This window comes from Alexandromys fortis, unplaced genomic scaffold (genome assembly GCF_014885135.2).
Source record: "Alexandromys fortis isolate MF-2015 unplaced genomic scaffold, M_Fortis_MF-2015_v1.1 scaffold_32, whole genome shotgun sequence".
Taxonomy (NCBI): Eukaryota; Metazoa; Chordata; class Mammalia; order Rodentia; family Cricetidae; genus Alexandromys; species Alexandromys fortis.
The window spans coordinates 7,912,406-7,931,415 of record NW_026067938.1 but is presented as its reverse complement, the minus strand read 5'-3'; the positions used below and the strand labels follow the sequence as shown (position 1 = coordinate 7,931,415).

At 41.4% G+C, this 19,010-nt stretch overlaps 1 protein-coding gene across 22 annotated transcripts in view; it reads left to right on the top strand.

The window, feature by feature from the left end:
- Positions 1 to 19,010, top strand: part of Sorbs2 (sorbin and SH3 domain containing 2) — a 300,031-nt gene that overhangs the window by 226,569 nt on the left and 54,452 nt on the right. For 21 of the 22 annotated variants that reach the window (XM_050147346.1, XM_050147351.1, XM_050147349.1 and 18 more), the window contains 3 exons: positions 8,354 to 8,492; positions 12,519 to 12,691; positions 18,799 to 18,865. In XM_050147346.1, coding sequence (XP_050003303.1) covers positions 8,354 to 8,492; positions 12,519 to 12,691; positions 18,799 to 18,865 — 379 coding nt within the window. Of the gene's footprint in view, positions 1 to 7,741; positions 7,751 to 8,353; positions 8,493 to 12,518; positions 12,692 to 18,798; positions 18,866 to 19,010 lie in introns of all 22 variants that reach the window. The other variant, XM_050147364.1, reaches the window with a different exon arrangement.

The following is a 19,010-nucleotide window of genomic DNA, read 5'->3' as shown; positions in this document are numbered from 1 at the left end:
AATAATTGCTCCTACAGTTATATATGGAAAGACCACAAATGAGGCATGTTGCCCTTCTGCGTAAAGAAATATTCGGCTACTGAATACGTCACTGTTGTTCATGTCAGATGAATATAAATGTAAGCCAGATACATAGGAAAGACAGCAAACGGCCACACTCAGTCTTTCCATGGCATTTGTAAGAGCTGCGCCCTTTGCTTCTGAAGGATAAACTTGGCCCTTTCATTGAGGGGTAACATAATCAATCATCAGTCAGACCATCACTTCGACTACCCAGATGTTGAGAATTCAAAGGTAAATCTATCAGTGCCATGTAAAAGATATATAGAACTTTTCTTTCTCCATAAGATCGATATGTAGGAATTAAGGAAGGCAGAGTGTAATGGCTAGTTTTATGACAACTTGACACGAGCTAGTATCATTTTGGAAGAGGAAACCTCAGTTGAGAAAATGCCCCCACCAGCATGGCTTGTGGGCAAACCTGCGGTGCAATTCCTTGACTGAAGATTGATGGGGGAGTTCCTAGCTCCCTGTGGGTGGTACTATCCCTGGGATGCTGTAAAAAAGCAAACTTCACAAAACAAAGAGAGCAACAAGCCAGTAAGTGACACCTTCCCTGGCCTCCACATCAGCTCCGGCATCTGTCTGGAATTCCTGTCCTGACTTCTCTGGATGGTAGAGTACAGGCTAAGATAAAATAAACCTTTTCTCCCCAAGTTGCTTTTGGTTGTGGTGTTTCATCAGAGCGATGGAAGCCCTAACTAAAACAGTGTAGTGCATAAATGTCAGCCACATTAGATGATAGGACACCGAACTCCAGAGCACACTTTCTGCACCATCCCCACCTCGGACAACCCAGATCGTTAATGCCTTTTGTTATATGGCCAGTCAATAGCCTGTAATGTCTTCATGTGTTTGTTATGTTTAGAGTTGAACAATATGAATGCTCCATTAGTTTATTTATAAGGTAGCAATCTAGGGCTTAAGGAATCCTGAAATCTAATTATCAGAAGCATTTCCTAGATGGAGTGACAATCTGCCTTCTTTAAATTCTACATGTTTGTCCCAGGGGGCAAAAGAGGTGACTTTTTCCTACCTCTGTCTGACAACTTTCACATAATTGTCTGCTCCCCTCCCCCATTCCAGGCCTGGCTTTGTGGAAAGCTTTACTGTGCCTTTGAACAGCCTTGACAGCCCACCAGGCTCCATGATGTCTATCCATCCTTAACATCTTACTCTTCGCTGCAGGAGATGAGTTGTGTTAAAGTTTGTAATTGACATCAAAGAAAACTGCGGCCAACTAGCTTGCTCAGGTTGCTATAGATTTCCTTCCCCTGTTTTTCCTTTCGTATTATTCTCACACTCCTGCTTCGGCAGTGTTCTTAGGCCGTGACAGCTTCTCAGATGGGAAATTATGCCACAGTCCCTGCTAATTAACACCTGCCAGAGCTGCACATTCTCAATGCAGATTAGATTTATAGCGTTTCCTACCATCCCAGCTTTTCCCACTGCCTGGCCACCCTTCATCCAGCCTCCTGGTTAAGTCTCTACAGAGCTGCAACCTTGATGTTCTCACCCTTGACATCCTTGAGTCCGCCTGCTGTTCTGGATTGGCTTCATCTGAACTAAGAGGCTCAGTCTTACTTTGAATAACTTAAGTATGTTAAGTATATTCTTAAGTATGTTAAGTATATTCTTAAGTATGTTAAGGCTTTAGAACGCCCTTCCTTAATGAAGAGCAGACAGCTGTGAAATGGTGTCCCTAGTTCCTCCCTTAGTAGTTAGGGAACATAAATGGCAACTTAGACTCTTAAAAACTTGAATGACTATCAAGCAGTATTTGAACGGATTCACTCTACATGGTTCTGGACACAAGAAGACATGAAGCAATTTGACCGATCTTTCTGAAGTTGTCTGCCTGTCACTGAATACAGTAGATAGTGGGGAAACCATTCTCATTTGAAGCTATTTTCTCCTACTACAATCTACTATCCAGAATGTGAAAGTGTTTGCTTCCCTCTTTTACACATGTCTTTGGTTCTCTTCTCATGCTTTCCTCCAGGGAGATATATCAGAGATGATTGTGTACCAATTCCCTCCAAGATTAAAACCTTCTATCATGGAGGGAAATCCCTTAGGGCATAGGTACTGAAAAGGATATGACATATAGGATATTTTAAGACAGTGTTTACAGGCAGGTAAGACAACAGGATGCTAAAGGGAGGTGAAACACTTCTCCAAGTAACATCAGGAAGTTCCTAAAACCAACCAGTTTCACTAGGTCCCACCCTCCCCAAGGATTATATAAGCAGTAAAGACTACTGAGTCACTCTCAAACAAGCTAAGCCGCCTTATAGAAGAGGCTCAGCTATCCAACCTGCAAAGACAAGCTCTCAGGCAAGCTGGACCACATGGAAGGCACGGAAACCAGCCAAGCTGCCTGGAAGAGGCTCAGCCCAATTGACCTTGTCCCACCTGTTGAGTTGCCTGTAGGCTGTGAGGGTGCTGTACACAAACACGTGTGCACACACACACCTATAAAGACACAAATTGTGAACATGACAGAAGGCAGTAAAAGAATGAGAATAGTTCTGTTTTCTATGGTTATTCTTTCCGGAAGAATAAATACTGTATGAAAAACATCCCATGTATGAGAGTGCATAAGAACAGTCATGGTGAGATTACCCATGACCATATGCAGGAGAACATGCTTCAGCTTTTGACGTCAGGATGAAAGACATGAATAAGTCAACTCAATGCGAGTCAAAGCTTTTCTAATCTTAAAGGAAAGTCAGTCGTATCTGAATGGACAACTTAAGGACTTTGGGTGGTTTCTCTTATTTAACATGGAATGTTACTTGGCAGGGAAGCAGAGCTGAAACAATCATGATATATTGAAACTGTCTTAGGGGAACTACTTTGAATTAAGCAGTTTTTGTTGGCACTTTCCAAAGACTGCTTAAGACTGAATACCATTCAGACCTGAAGAAATTTTAAACGTATTAAATTTAAAAATGGTTATAGTTTCATATCATACTTCACCTCCAATAAAATTTATAATTGTATAACATCATATTAGAAATTATATTATAACATCAACTAATATAGAGGATACATTACTATTGAAAAAGTCATGGTAACTAAGATTTCTATCAGTTAAATCTAGAGATTTAAAAAAAAACATGCACAACTTTAAAAGCCACATTTAAATAAAATGGGTCTGCTCAAACAACATCATTAAGCTTAAGAAAAGCTAGAATGAAAAGCTTTGTCTTCCAATCCCTCCTTAGATTTTTCTTAATTTGGTTCAGTGAAGGATGTACTTTAGCATATCCATGAGGCCCTAGAGTTTATGTAAAACTTTATGTGTTATGAATGAATGTATTTTCTTAGAACCAATAGCTTTCAGCAAATTCCTAAGTGATCTATGACCCAACGTTTTAAAATAGTAGACTTTTCAGTATTTAATTAAAAGTGATAGAAAAATATGGCTTTAATAAGACCGACAGGTTGCATGACATCAGATATCTGGAAAACTATGGTTGGCCATAAATAGCAATGGGTGTCATTAAAATCTTTACTAGGCAGTATCTAAGAGTTTATATAGGCCTGCTCATTCCATTATCTTTGTGCTAGTATTGGCTAGCGTAATATTCCTAGCCATCTTATATACCTCAGACACTCCACACAGCAAAAGAAAGAAAAGTAAATTTCCTCTAGGTAAGAAAGGAAATGAGTTTGACTGGTCCATTCATTGAGTTGGATGTGCAGCATCACATCTGATGTCATCAGGGATATAGCAGATGCCAACAGAAACCTTTGATAGGTGTCTTTTCTCTCCTCGCTCGGTTGGTTCCTTCCTGGTGTTCAATCTCTTGGGTTTCGTGTAGGTTCAGAGTTCTTACACCTTTTCTTTTCCCTTCAGTTTCTTTCTCCTTTCTATGACTCAAAGCCAACAGGAGCTCCAACTAACCCAGCTCTACTCTAACCACTGTTAGTGACTGAGTTTTGTTTTCATTTCTTTTTGCACATGAGCACCACTGCTAACTGCTAGCATTTTAAAAGTACAACTTTTTTTTTTTTTTGTATTTCATAGTGAAACCTCTGAGCATTTGGTAAGTAGAAAGTGAACAGAAACCCTTTTTTCATTGAGTTGGTTTTAGTTTGATCAACTTAAATAGTAAGTCCGAAAAAAAAATAAAACAAATAGATTTATATTGGGGGGACTATTTTGACAGTGGAGAGCAATAGGAAGAACTGGGCTCCAAGATTTTTATTAAAAGACATATTCAGCCAAGGAACAGACAGCTTGATATCATTTCGCTGTCATTTAGGACAGAACCTCAACACGGCTAAGGAGGAAGTTCCGTCCTGTCAAAGCTTTCTCATCCTTGCCCATGCTTACGCTGCATTTCCCCAAATGCCCCAGATCCATGTTCTTCGCGCTTCCATGCTTTCTCCCGTACTGTGTGCTCGACACCTAACCCATGTAAACGTACTTCCTTCCTGTTTGCGCATTAAGCCAATAATTCACCTCCTCTGTCATGGTGTAAAACAGATACGCTAATTTTGAGTGATTTACCCTTTCTCTCCCAATTCTTTTCCCTCAAATTCAGCTTAAAAATCAGCAGTCAACTGCCAATGTGTTGGAGGTAAATGGTTCACAGACACACAGAGAGAGCACACCAGGTGCCTCCTCCTCCTCATGCCTGTCCGTGACTGCTTTCCACCAGCCCAATTTTAACAAGGCAGTGGCTCCATCCCACCGTCACCTGGTGGTCTGGAGCCTCCCGTCTACCTCCAACCCAGGGCCTCTCAGCTTGTTTGTATAAACATCCGTATGCACAACCATGCCACATGCTCTCCCGGGACAGACTCTTCCCTGAGCGAGCACTCCTCCCAATCTGAGAGTGAAGTCCTCCACGGCCATTCTGGCTGAACTACAGCTGGGCAACTCTGACACCCCTGATTGCTTGGAGACACCTTTCCCAACCGGGGGTCAGAGAGCTGCTGTGACAGATGGCGTCACCTTAGCAACCCCCTGCTGCCACTCATGTAATTAGTCTTCCTTCCTTTGCCTCCACCATTTTTTAAAGGCCTGTACTTGTTTGTTATCCGTGTTTCGTGGCTGAGCATTTTTATTTGCATAGGTGTTGATTAGCAAACCAACTCTCTACCATCTGTTAGGGAAAGCTATTGAGTCCTCTTCACTAAGCCCACTGGTGCTAAAAGTTTTACTGATATTCCCCTTCTTACACATAGGTGCTATTTATGGTAACTCAAAAATGGTCTGCTTCTGATTCACTGTTTTTCTGTGCTATAAAGTGGTTTATTTCTAAGGCACTGTATCAAAAATATAAATAAGTAGATTATTGTGGTTAAATTATAAAGTCCAAAATGTTTCAAATATTGTAACTTACCTGGAAGATGACCCGTTCTCTAAGACACATCGCTGTGTCCTGGGTTAATAATAGTTTGTGCACTATCTTTCTCCCATGAGTGAATCTGACCGCATAGCTCTAATGGTTCTTTCTGCTCTTTTGATGACTGTCACCTCCAGTGAGCTCTCTTCTGTCACTATGGGAGTGGGTGACGTAAACAGTCTTAGCCCAACTTATATAAATATAGCCTGAAGTTGTTTTGAGATATTTTCCCTGAGCCATCCCAGTTTTGAAATTTATGAAAGTATTTTTCTTTGATATCTCAACAATTTGTCTTTCATTTATGCACTATAGAGATAGTTCTTATATATATATGTGCTATCATGGCCATGTCTATAATCTCATTCAGCGGTCACTAGTCAGTGGCTAACAAGTGGCTAAGATGCTGCTCATTCTTCTCACGGAGCTCCTCAGTCAATGAAGAGACCGTGATGTCCACGGAAGGATGCACAGCTTTGAGCATCTGCCAATTCGAGCAGAGAGGGAGAGACTTTCTGAAATTGTTGCCCTCGTAAACTCTTGATGGGTTCTGTCAAAGGGAAAATACAGTTGTGCTACATAGCTTCTAGATACTGTCATGGCATAGCACTCTAAAACTTGAATTTGCATACAAGACAAATGCCACAAGATATATATAATTTCTACAACTACATAAAAATTTAAAGAGTATCTCTTTTCAGTTGTTTGGGGTGATTTAGTATTCATCAAGTGGCTGGATATAAAATTTATTTTCTGGGAATAACTGAACCAAACACCTGGCCACAGATGACCAGCCTGTAGCCTCAGGTATGGGTCCCTCCCGTGTTCTATGTTGGGAAAATTTTTTTTAATCTTTTAATAACTTTAGGGGCATTCAGCCAAAAAAGTTTCCTTAGTTAAGGCCCTTTTGGATTGTCACGTATATATACTATCTTGTGTCTGTATGCCATCAGAGGTGTCTTTAACTGAAGCTAGGCCAATTATCAGTTTATTGCACATGAACTCTCCAGAAGCTACTATGCAGAATTATTAACTTACTATGATCAAAAAAGTAAATCTGCTTTCAATGGTTTGTCCTTTTCTCTCTAATTGGAGCTTTGGCAGTCATCACAGTAATTCACATTTCCTTAGTATTATATAGGTTTGATAGCCCTAACCCAAATATCCAAATTGTATAATTTTTTAAAATTTGAAACATTTTAAGTGTTGACATGACATTGTAAGTTAAAAAAAATCCATACCTGACTTCATGTGTGATTAAAAATTTTTTTTAATTAGAGACCGGAGAAATAGTTCACTAATTCAGAGTACTGGCTCTTAGAGGGTCTGCATTCAGTTCCCAGCACCTACATGGAAGCTCACAACCACTATGATAGGATCCGATGCCCTCTTCTGGTGTGCAGACATACATGCAGGCAAAGTACCCGTATATAGAAAATATAGAAATAAAAAAGCTTTAAGGGCACCACAATTTTATACATAATTTCATATTTAGACTTGAGATCCATACCTCCCACAAAAGATATGTCAAGCTGTGTATTTATGAGCACCCCATATCCAAAGCTGTGTGAAGTCTGAGAGACTTCTGTCCCTAAGAATAAGGGATACTCAGCTGTTACAGAAACCTTAGTTTTTAATAAGAATTATTCTGTTTTTTTTTACATTCATTATCATAACACATCAAAGTTGATTTAGAAAAAGAGACAAAACATATTTGTAGCTTGCTCAGCAGAGTTATGTAAAGGTCCTTCCTGTGTTCTACACTTGTCTAAATGTCTGGTTTAAAAGGCCCTTCACATGGGGCTGCTTAGAAAATAAGAGAATTTTTCTAATAGCTTATATTTAGTGCCATCCTTATAATTGAATATTTATTGATTTTAGGGCCTAGGTGATATGACTTTCAAGTAAATTGGCTTTGGTCTGGATCGTTTGAAAGCATAACCATCTCAGAGTGAGGTCATATACATACACTCCTCACCTGTTGTGTTTCATACTTATGTAGTTGAAATTTATTTTGTTTAAAAAAGTAGAAGAGTCTATAAGTTATGAGTCTTTGTCTGTGCCTATCGATGTTTATATTACTCATCTGTAATGTTCTTTGAACTAATATCCTTACTAATGTTTTAACTCACTTGCATGCATTATTCAGTTTGCATAATTCTCAGTGGTATGTTCTGCAGAGTAGCCCTGACCTGGACGTCTCTGATCTAAGCTGGTGCAATTCAGTCCCAGCCTGTGTCCTGTGACTCTCGGCTAGGTCACCAATGCCAAGTTGCATATCTTAACAACCACAAGAGAAGCGTGACTGTCTCAATGAGAAGTGTCGGGTAGCATTAGAAATAGAAAATATTCAGATGTAAACAAGTAACTCCGTGTATTAGGAGATCAGAATAGAATGCTAAGTAAAGTTGAAGCAAGGAGAAGCCAGTGTTTTGACACCTTTACAATGGTCTACCAGGTACGTGACTGCTAGAATAGCTCGTTTCATGACTCATAAACCCGAACATTTGCCTAATTCATTAGAGAATGTTCTGACTGAGTTGTGAACCAGCCCCCTCCTCCTGTCAGAGAGCATTCATCTCAAATCCGCCATGCAGAAGGATGCCAGGAAGTTGTGACTGCTCAAGTCCTGGTTGTGAGAGCTCAGTTATCCTCCCCATTTGGCAGTGACCCCTGGTGGTACCCTTAAAATCAGAGCAGTGTGCCTGCTGCCTGGCTGCTCTCCCTTTTCCTAACCACTTCAGACACATGAAGAATAGGATGGAGAAAACGGAAAATAGCCGAGTACTTTGTCCCTCTGACGTCAGTTCCCAAAACAAGTAAAAGCCTTGACGTTGATGACCGTCCTGGAATTGGGAATTCTCGCTGTCGTTTAACAGAGTGACGTTCACAGGGAACCGTGTGCTCTAACGGGGTCCATGTGCTTTTCTCAGAGCCAGATAACCATCAATGGCAACTCTGGCGGCGCTGTGAGTCCAGTCAGTTACTATCAAAGGCCATTCTCCCCTTCCGCGTACTCCCTTCCAGCCTCGCTCAACTCCAGCCTTATCATGCAGCATGGCAGATCGCTTGGTAAGTACTGTAATCATGATCTCCGCACCAGCTTTAACGTGACAACTGTATATCACAGGGGAAAAATGTAAGGTAACCAAGCTGAGGCGGGGTGACCGGTACCACCCACTGGTGACCCTAAGTTGGGAGGAATTAGAACTTTCTGTTTCTACAATGTTTTTACGAGGGCATACATTGTAGAAAAGAGGTCCTGGTGGCAATTCCATCTGTAGCTAATCCTGGAGAACGCTATTTTCAGTTGGTATTTAAGTGAAGGGTAGAAAGACCAGGAAAATACCTAAGAGATAAGGGAGCTTCTTAGACCCAGAAAACACTAATGTAGCATTTTTCTATTGAGGTGGCTTGCTCCTTTGTGGAAAGAATGTTCATTCTAGAATCTTCTTTAGTTATGGCTATAGAAAATTGTTTAACAATTAAAACAGTGTAAAAGGGGATAGGTTACAGTCACACAGTGAGGTCCTGGATCACACTGTCATAAGCTGCCAAACTGAGGTTCGAAGGCCATCAGTCAGCACCAGGGCAGGAGGAAGTGAAGGAGAACTCCCTTCAGTGAAGATCCTACAGTTTATAGAGACAAGTTCTTAACCATTTGGCGATTAAAAGTTTGGCGAAGACAAGGCCCTTGGTTCTGAGGGAGTGGCCCAGTGGTTTAAGGTCACCTGTTGCTCTCCTCGAAGACCCAGGCTCCATTCCCAACACCCAAATGATGGTTTGCAACCTTCCGGGACTCTAGTTCCAAGGGATCTGACACCCTCTTCTGACCTCTGAGGACACCAAGCACACACGTGGGGTACATACATACACATAAGCATAAAATATATAAATCTAAGTGAATTTTTTTGCTATACTCCTCCTGGAACAAAAATGATTACTTCCTAAACCATTGAGTGTTACTCTTTGTCCCATTGCTTGCCGTAGTGGGCACAGTTTTCCCCAGTCTACCAAATAAAATATATAAATACTCAAGCATAGACTGGCCTTGACTTTAGATCTAACCTGTAAGTAGATTTTATACATGTTTATATATAAACAATGAACATATAAAAGTTCAATCCAAAACTTTTAAGTGTATAATTAAGTGTAAACTCTTTAGAGTCTCCTGGAAAAAGTTTGAGCTACATAAAGATAGAAACATCTTATATAGCAAAATAAATTAGCATAGTTTAAAAATAATGTAGCAACTATTTCTTAGTTGCTAAAAATTCAACGTAAAAATTCCAAACCTTGTTTGAAAAGTCTTACCAAACTGAACCACTGTGTGATGTTAGGATGAAAACCATTTCCATGACTTTGAGAACCTGGAAAGTTTTCAGAAGAACAGAGCAGAAAGGATGCTCAGGAGAGTATACACCCATATGAACCTCTCAAAAAGAGAGGGACCATCTTGCAAACACTACAGATCAGCAACAGGGATAAAGATCTAGAACACAGGACTGTACACCATTCTGTAGTTGGTAGCAGTCCCTTTTCCCACGTCCCACATTGACTCTGAACTGAACAAATCTGATACCACAGGCTTACTAAAGAACACTTCATGTCAACTTCAAGCCCACTCGTGGTAGAACTCAGCTTCCATGGTCAACAAAACTTCACTAAGGTTTTAAAGACAGTCATGGGACTCATTAAAGAAGTCTCAATATACTTGGGCCTCTTCTAATGCTGCTCCAGGGAGCCATTCCTGAAGCTTGTAATGATCTCCTTTCAGACTGTGAGAAAGAGGAGCTTGCTTGTGCCAAATTCCTCTCTCTGACAACTGGTCTGCAGCTCGGTTTTATAAGAGGCTCCACTATTTCAAGATTTTGTGATGCAATTATGCATTATTTTACACGAAAATGAAACTTTCTAAATTATTTCAGCCATTCCTAAATGATCATTAAATGTGACTCTTTATCCCATTGCCTGTCTGAGTGAACAGTTTCCCCCAGTCTACCAAATAAAAAAAAAAATTAAATACTCAAGTATAGACGGGCTTTGACTTTAGACCTAACCAGTGAGTAGATTTTACACATAAGCTGTTTAACATGGAGAGAAATTTCCTGTATAAACATTGAACAACTTCCAATTGGCCAAGGCAATGATGCAAGTGGAATTTACAAGTCCACTCTGCCCTAGTTGAACTTCAGCTTTAGTCAAAGACATAGGATCAGAAACGTAACAGTCTGTGGGCCGTAGAAGAGAAATACAGAAAAGACTTTACTTTCATCGCGCAAGCTGCTTGTTTGTATGGTCATATGAACTATACGTGAAGACAGACTTGATACTGTTCCTTAGGCTTGGACCAGGGCACATTCCGGGTGTTCAGAAGAGTGTGGCTGCTGACAAAAAGTCCTAGCATTTTAGCTATCTCATCAAGGCCTTTGAGGAATTAAAATAAAAAGTCAACCAGGGTGAAGTGATGCACTGTGACCTCGTTTAGAACAGCTTGGGGAGATGGGATCTGTGTGACCAACCAATGACACCATGAGGCACTTCCGTTCCTAGACGCATCCAATCAATTCAAAAGTGCCTTGAAAAGCTTTTCTGTTGCAAACTAAATTGAAAATGGCAGTAATTATAGCAGTTATAACGATATAATGGCTATCAGACTAGAGAGAGCATAACACTAAATACCCATGTGAAAATGAGTCAGCCTTAAGATGCTTCTTTTGATGCTTTGCTTGTTCTGCCTGGAAAACACATTCATATATGATATAAAGTTCATTATGCTATCTACACATGATAGAAATATTGTAAAGCATATATATGTTTGAAAATGAACTCCACACACACATATATATATTTGAATATATAAATATAATCAGCAAATGCTATCCCGAAACATAAGAATTATTCAGCTTCCCACAGAGAAGAACTCAAAAACAGTCCAGCTGAAGCAGGTCACACAGAGCCTAAATGAAGACTCGGTTCTGGTTCACCAAGTTCTGAAAGTTCAAAACAGCAGGAAGTCACATCACTACTGCATCATGTGCCCACCAATAACGTTCTTTTTTCTCCAAAACTATATTTTTAACTTAGAATGAGTAGACTAGGTCATACATATGTTCTCTGTTACCTCTGAGAGTATTCCAGACATTCATAATATTAACATGTAGATGGAAATTTGTTAAGCCTCATGTAACTTAAATCCTTAGGACAACTGTCAGTCTTAAAGGATAAAAAGCCATGACATGGGTATTTTTCTAAAGCCAACAATATTAAATATTATTAAATAAATTCAATAAATTGTAATCACTCACAAGCACTTGTTTACCCATAAGCTTTTACTTGCTAGTGTATGTCTACATCAAAAAAAGAAAAAAAAAACCCTAAGTTTTATTTTCAATTTCTTTTTATGGAATCATTCTTTGGCTCAATAAGCCTATTGCTTCTCAAAAGTTACCTCTGGTTTCTTCCTCAAAGGATAAAAAACCATGACATGGGTATTTTCCTAAAGCCAACAATATTAAATATTATTAAATAAATTCAATAAATTGTAATCACTCACAAGCACTTGTTTACCCATAAGCTTTCACTTGCTAGTGTATGTCTAGATAAAAAAAAAAAAACTAAGTTTTATTTTCAATTTCTTTTTATGGAATCATTCTTTGGCTCAATAAGCCTATTGCTTCTCAAAAGTTACCTCTGGTCCCTTCCTCATACAGCAGTCAGCAGCTTCACAAGAGTCATATGTGAGAGTAACAACCTAAGGGCATTTATAAAGGTGACTCTTGCCCCCCCATCCTATCCATCCAAGAGGACTGCAAGGGAAGTGAGATGGGGCAAGCTCAGTGTCCCCCAACATGGCTGCCCACATCATTCAGCCGTTCCTCTTCCTCTTACCCTTCTTTGTAAAATGGTGAGGTCATCGTTGTCCCATACGTGGATGTGACATCCACTCCTGAATGAGATGGCGTACATACGTTAAAAGGCAAAGAGCTATAGCTGTGGGGTTTATTGTGGGTTGGCCATCAATGTTCAAGAGCCACCATTAATTTGTAGTCTGTGTGCGCATCTGGGGTGCTCCCTGCCACCGTGTTTCCTCCACAGACTCTGCAGAGACCTATTCCCAGCATGCCCAGTCTCTGGACGGCACCATGGGAGGCGCCATCCCACTGTACAGGTCCTCAGAGGAAGAGAAGAGAGTGACGGTTATCAAAGCCCCGCATTACCCAGGGATCGGCCCCGTGGACGAATCCGGCATCCCCACAGCCATTAGAACGGTAAGCCATGCCAGGGTCTGCCCATGACCTCCATAAAGGGTGGATTGTGCATGCTGTCATGCATTCCTGGGGTCTTATAGCATGACGATTGTCCTCTGAGCCATCGGAGCTCCCATGAATGCCAGGCTGTGTGGCAGAGGGAGAAAACTGCCGAGGGACGACAACGACGCAATGTCGTTTCCCCGTTTGAATTGGAAATCATGAAACTGTGGGTTTTGTTAAATAGCAACACTCCGCTTTTAACTTTCTATCAAGGAGAGGTGAGCCTAGAGAGGAAAAGGGAAAGGGGCGAAGTGAGTAGGTCCTTTCACAGTATCCAATTCCCACATGCACTGTAAAAAGACAAGCGACTGGGTTCTCGAAATGGATGTGAGTTCACGCCAGGGGATGGGGGAACTGTCAACTGGGACTTGGGAGGTGAGATGATTGGAGGGAAGGGAGGTAATATCATGGGAAGGAAACACTGTCTGTGGAAAAAAAAAAAAAAGAACATTTGCATGCCCTCCTCTGCCAAGCCTGCTGCGAGCTCCCTGGATGATAAGTCAAAGTGTTGAGGGCATTTTTTTTTTTAGTCTTTAAACTCTGCCAAAGCGTTACTCAGTGTGCCGGGGCAGCCCTTTCTGGCAACGCTCCGCAGCAGCAGCAGAGCCTAGGCAGGCAGCTGTGTGCTGACCACGTCCATTGCAAGAAGAGGTCTGTGGTAGCAGAGAAGGAAGACCTGGGAAGCCAGGATGAGAGCCACGGCGTCTCTGCAGGTGAACTTGGTGGGGCTGGAGGAGGGAGTGCCAGCTGCATAGACGTTGCCTGTGTGCCCACATAAAGGGCTGAGATGCTGCCAAGAGCAGCATCCGCCGAACGGAAACCCGGGAGCCAGGGACAGTAAGGGACCTAGCAAAAGAACGGGAAGGCTATCAGGACAGACGGCAATGGTGAGACAGGAAACATTTGAAAACAGTGAAAGATGAAGTAGGAGCTGTTTCTGAGTTTGCAGTGATCGTGTTTTATACACAGACATGAGTTCAGAATTGATTATTCTTGGCTTCAGTATTGTAGTTGTAGCCAAAAATAAGTATATCTATATAGCATACACTTGGGATTGAGACTTCTCAGATGGTTAAGGATGTTGAATGTGACTAATAAAGCTGGCAAAATCTGTATTGAAATAAATATGGCCATATTTAAGTGACAGGAAAGATCCCAGGGCTAGTGACTAATCGGCTCCGTTTAATGACAGTTGTATGTTCCTGATGGCAGTGTTTGGACATTTGTTTTCCTTTCAGAATTTCTGACTCAAAATGACTAAATTTGAATTTTGCCATGGTGATGGGGGGATAATGACTCAGACAGGAACGGTGTCATGGATTATGCCTGTTAGGTTTTCAGTATACTGTGTCTAAGGGCTAAGAGATCATTGCTTTCTGTGCAGTTACAGACGCTGTCTGAGAGATTCTATCTAAAACCTTCGGATGTGTTTAAGTTAGTAAATGATATGTAAAAGTGGACATTTAATGTGATCCATTCTTTTTCATCTGTAGATTTTTAATCTGTAATGTTTGACTCGCAAGTCTTTGTTAGGGTTTTTAAAGAAAAACCTAAGATGTCGGAGATGATAAACAAAACTCAATTAATACTAAAAGGTTTATATTACCTACTGCCAAATGATAAGCAGCCATATATGTCCGCTAAGTATGTGATGTGAATTTCCCTACGGAAAATTGAAAGTGAATTATTAGCCACTGCAAAAGCTCCTTAAAAGGAGCCCTGTTGTTTTTTTTTTTTTTCTGTATAACTTGCTCAGACCTTTAAAACCGTACAAGAGGGATCCTGTTCATGTTTACTGCTCTGCAGCCTTACGAATCACACATCCAAGTATAGATCTGTATTTATAAATCTTGAATCCTGCCGTCGCCAGGCCAAGACTATCCAAGGTTATTTTCTTTCCCTATCCTTGTGGAAAGTAATGATGATCAGACTCAAATTGCTTCAGCTTCCTGCTCAGTTAGGTATATGTAAACCAGCACTGACTCCATGTGCCATGTTGGGGTATCCTCCTAGACAACTGTTACCATGGCAATGGGATATCGTAAAGTGGTCCAGGAACTGTTGAGAAGAATAACTGAATACTCACTACTTTTGAGTTTTTGGGATGGAGGGAGAGCATCCCTTCTCCCGTGGCTGGGATGTCTGTCTACATCAGCCTTTTCCTGCCGAAAACTTCAAAACAGTAATACAAATCTCTGGGGCTCTGAGCCCACGAGACTGTGTACGAAGCCTGGCTGGTTAAGTGAGATGCAAGCTTGCTTTCTTCTAATCCAGACATAACAGTTGCCGGGCTGTTTTAGAGGTTCCAGGACCAAAAGTGGAATAGGATTATTATTGTGTTATAGGTAGAAAATGGCTTTTAAAAAAAAATGTCTGCATGTGAAATTAGTGAACAGTGCCGATGTTTCATGACTAGAAGAAGATGGATGTTGAAGCCTGTTTTGATAAGGCCAGGGATGACGGCTGGGCAGGAGTTAGGGAGTCTATGCAAAATGCTTCTGAAGGACACAGCCAAAAGTAAACCTCCCAAGTATGGACTTCGGCATTCATAGTCTCAGTGTGAGACACCACATGCTCCCAAATGGCACTGGCAAAAGGGACGGAAGTGCTCACAGCACTTCTTTTAGGAAGGGGACACCGACTCTGCAAGTCTCCGCTTTACCCGCCTCACAGTCTCGCTGCCAGCTGACGGGGCATTTCCTGGCTTCTCTGTACTCTCCATATAAAGCTAACAGATGGCATCACTGTGGGATCCTGCCTGATATAGGCCCTCTGGCAAGTGCAGACAACAATGCTGTCTGTCACGCTGCATTGCCTTATACAGCAATACACCTTCCTTATTCAGCCTCCCCATTCTCATTGGCTGCGTCCAGGTACAGTGAGAAACTATTTTTATACACAGTTGTATGTTCCTTTTGTGCTTGTGGCTTTAATGGTGTAAAACTAAGCTAGAAAGAAAGCGTGATGAAAGAGGGGCCTGCCATCAGAAAAATCAATGACCACTAAAGATATTCGATCAAATATGTTTGCGTGGACGCATGTATGTGGACACGTGTACCTGTGTGTACACGGGTGTGCACAGAGAGGCTGGCAGGCAAAACTGGGTATATTCTTCAGTTGCTGCCCAGTCTTCTTCACCAAACCCAGAACTGTTTTCTTCCTCCTCAGAGCTGGGGTTACAGGAGCCCACTTCCATGCCCAGTTTTTTATGTGGGTGCTGGAAACAGGAGCCCAGGTTCTCAAACTTACATGGCAGGTACCTCACTGACTTAAGCCTTGGCCCCGGTGTTCCATTATGCTGTTTGAACCAGCAAACAGCAGATTCCTGCCTCTTTTTAGATAACGCCACACACACACACACACACACACTAGTTCCTATCATTTGGCTGTATAGACACTAGTTCCTATTATTTAGCCATATAATAATCAATGATTTTATATATATATGTATATATTATAGAAGAAGCTTATAATGCATATGTGATTCTCAACAAAACAGATGTTCATTTACATGTCTAGTGACTGTCAGAATTGTCTACTTCCAGAACTCAAAATAAATGTAAATACTGCCTAACAGTTTCTAGGTGAAAAATTCAATGACCACATCTATAAAAGTCAGAATATAAAATATCAAACACTTTCCACTCTTACAAGTCCTAACTAATAATGCTTTGTTGTTGTTGTTTTAAATTCTGCTCTCTCCTATATTACATCCAGACCCAACCTCAATTTTCCCTCCCTCAGCAGACGTCCCCCCATTCGCTTCCCAGGGATATCAACCAAACACAGCATAGTCTAACAAATATTTTAAATCAGGGTCATGACCTTGGAAAAATCAGATGTTTTTAAGTTGTCTGTGCACAGACAGAAAAGTCGAGATGAATATCTTGCTGAGCAAATTGTTGCGCTACAGTTAGAAAAGAGAACGTGCACTTTCACAGACGGTAAGACAGAGTTGCATCCCATAGGTTCGCTCAGCATTTCACTCCACGGGTGTTGGAGTTTCCCACTGCCTTCAGTCATGGAGATCTATTATAGTGGAAGGACTACTCTAAGCCCTTAACATACATTGTGAGAGACCGAGACTCAGGAGAATAAGGCACAGAGTCAAAGAGGTGGCTGTTTGACATCCATCTCTAGCTACTACTTGCTCACAGGGGCATGCATACCTGTGCACACAAGCATATGCCCCCGACACACACCCAAAGAAATGAAGAGACGCATAGCTTTCTCAGAGCCCAACCTCTAGGAAGCATTAAGTAGCAACCAAAGGCTCCAAGGTTCGAATGTTGTTTAATGATTGGACATTAATTTCCTATTTGTACTATAACCTGCTGCTTCTATCACACCTAAAGCCTGGCATGCCTAAGGTACGCCTACTATCACAGAGTTTATAATTTAGCAAAGCAAAAGTTGTGTGTACTTTTATGTCTTGTCATAGGTGTTTTAAAATCAAATCATAGCTACACAAATGCTTGCACACACACAGTCCATGACTTTGCATTGTCTGATAAATTCAGTATTTTTGTCACTTAGACTAGCAGATACTAATTTTTTTGTCTTCATTGAAGCTGATCAGAATATCTACCACTTGAGTCAAAAATATCCCCTAGTAATTTTTAAATGTCTTCGCAGAACACTCAATAGAAAAATTTAAGAATTATGATACGGAATAGGGAAATGGATCTGTTGGATGCTTGCGGGGCAAGCATGAGAACCTGCATTCCATGCCGAGCACCCACATAAAAAGCAGCATGATGGCACATACTGGTAACCCTAGAACTGGAGGATAGAGACAGAAGGATCCCTGGGACTGCCCTACCCACATTCGTAAGGCCTAGGTCCCAGAGAGACTATCAAAAACCAATGCCACTTCCTGAGAAACAACATCTAAGACTGTCTGTAGTAAGGAGGTCGCTAGTTTGTTCCCGGCCGCTCAGCCCCGAAATAATCACACAGAAACTGTAATCTGTGTATCGCCACGTGACCGTGGCTTACTACCAGCTAAAGTTCTGGCGTCTGTCTCCAGCAGGGCTACATGGCTTCTCTCTGACCCAGCATTCAGCTTAGTTTTCCCTGTCTAGTCTGTTCCCCTATAGCTCTGCTATAGGCCCAAAGCAGTTCCTTTATTTATCAATGGTAATCACAGCATACAGAGGAAAATCCCACATCAACTGTCCTCTGCCATATACACGCACACACAGTAATAAGCTGGTCCCATGATTTTATCCATGCAATCCCAGGACATGGTAGGCTGAGGTGGACAGATCATGAGTTAAAGGCCAGTTCAGGATACATAGGGAAGTCCTGCTTCAGACATATAATAATAATAACAATAATAGTAATAATAACAAGGAGATGAACTTTCATCCAACACTCAATATCTACTACTGGGCACAGCTGAAATGAATAAATAAAACTATACCACAGAATGTCCCAATTCAGTAAATAAGAGATACTCTGCTTAGAAACTGTGTAAGTAGCAGAATAAATTGCTGAAATTGTCATTAAGTCCTATAGAAATGCAAACCCACTGTTGGAAATATCGAATATTAGCAGTGAAGACCTTCCCCTGGAGTGGTGACATGAGAGAGTGAGATCTCAGATTGGGGGTCTGTGACCGAGGCAGATTTATTATAAGAGTTATAACATCGTAAGCAGTCATGAGCATTGCAGAGGTTCTGAAGACAGGCCAGGCCCACAAGGGTAAAGGCTTCAGGGAGAAAAGGCAGTCCCGTGTCACACAGTGATGGGTAGCCCATACCACGTGCTTGCAGTCAAGTGGTCTCAGATACTTGGCAGCAGGATAAGGGGGAAAGATTCGAACCCTGGTAATGTCAGGCCAACATTCAGAATGTGCCACCCATAGCCCCTGATTACTTAGGGTATGAGGTAAGCTACTTTTGGGACAGTGAGAATTATAGACCCACAGATAGTCACAGTAGGATGTCTGCCCTTTATCTATATCAGCTGGGAGAGAGAGAGGCTGCAGCAGCTGAATCGTGGCCTGAGCAGCCGTCAACCCAAAGATAGGGTTGGTAATTCTCCAATGTTCTCTTTGACAGACAGTCGACCGGCCGAAGGACTGGTACAAGACAATGTTTAAGCAAATTCACATGGTCCACAAGCCGGGTATGTACGCTCTTCTGTGTTTTTCGTTTTGTTATTTTCTTTTAATCAAGTGCTTATGAGTTGAAGGATATATACTCAGCTTTATATAGACTTGTCTCACACAAAAACATCAAGACCCCCGCAAACTTGATGGCCCCTTCTTTTC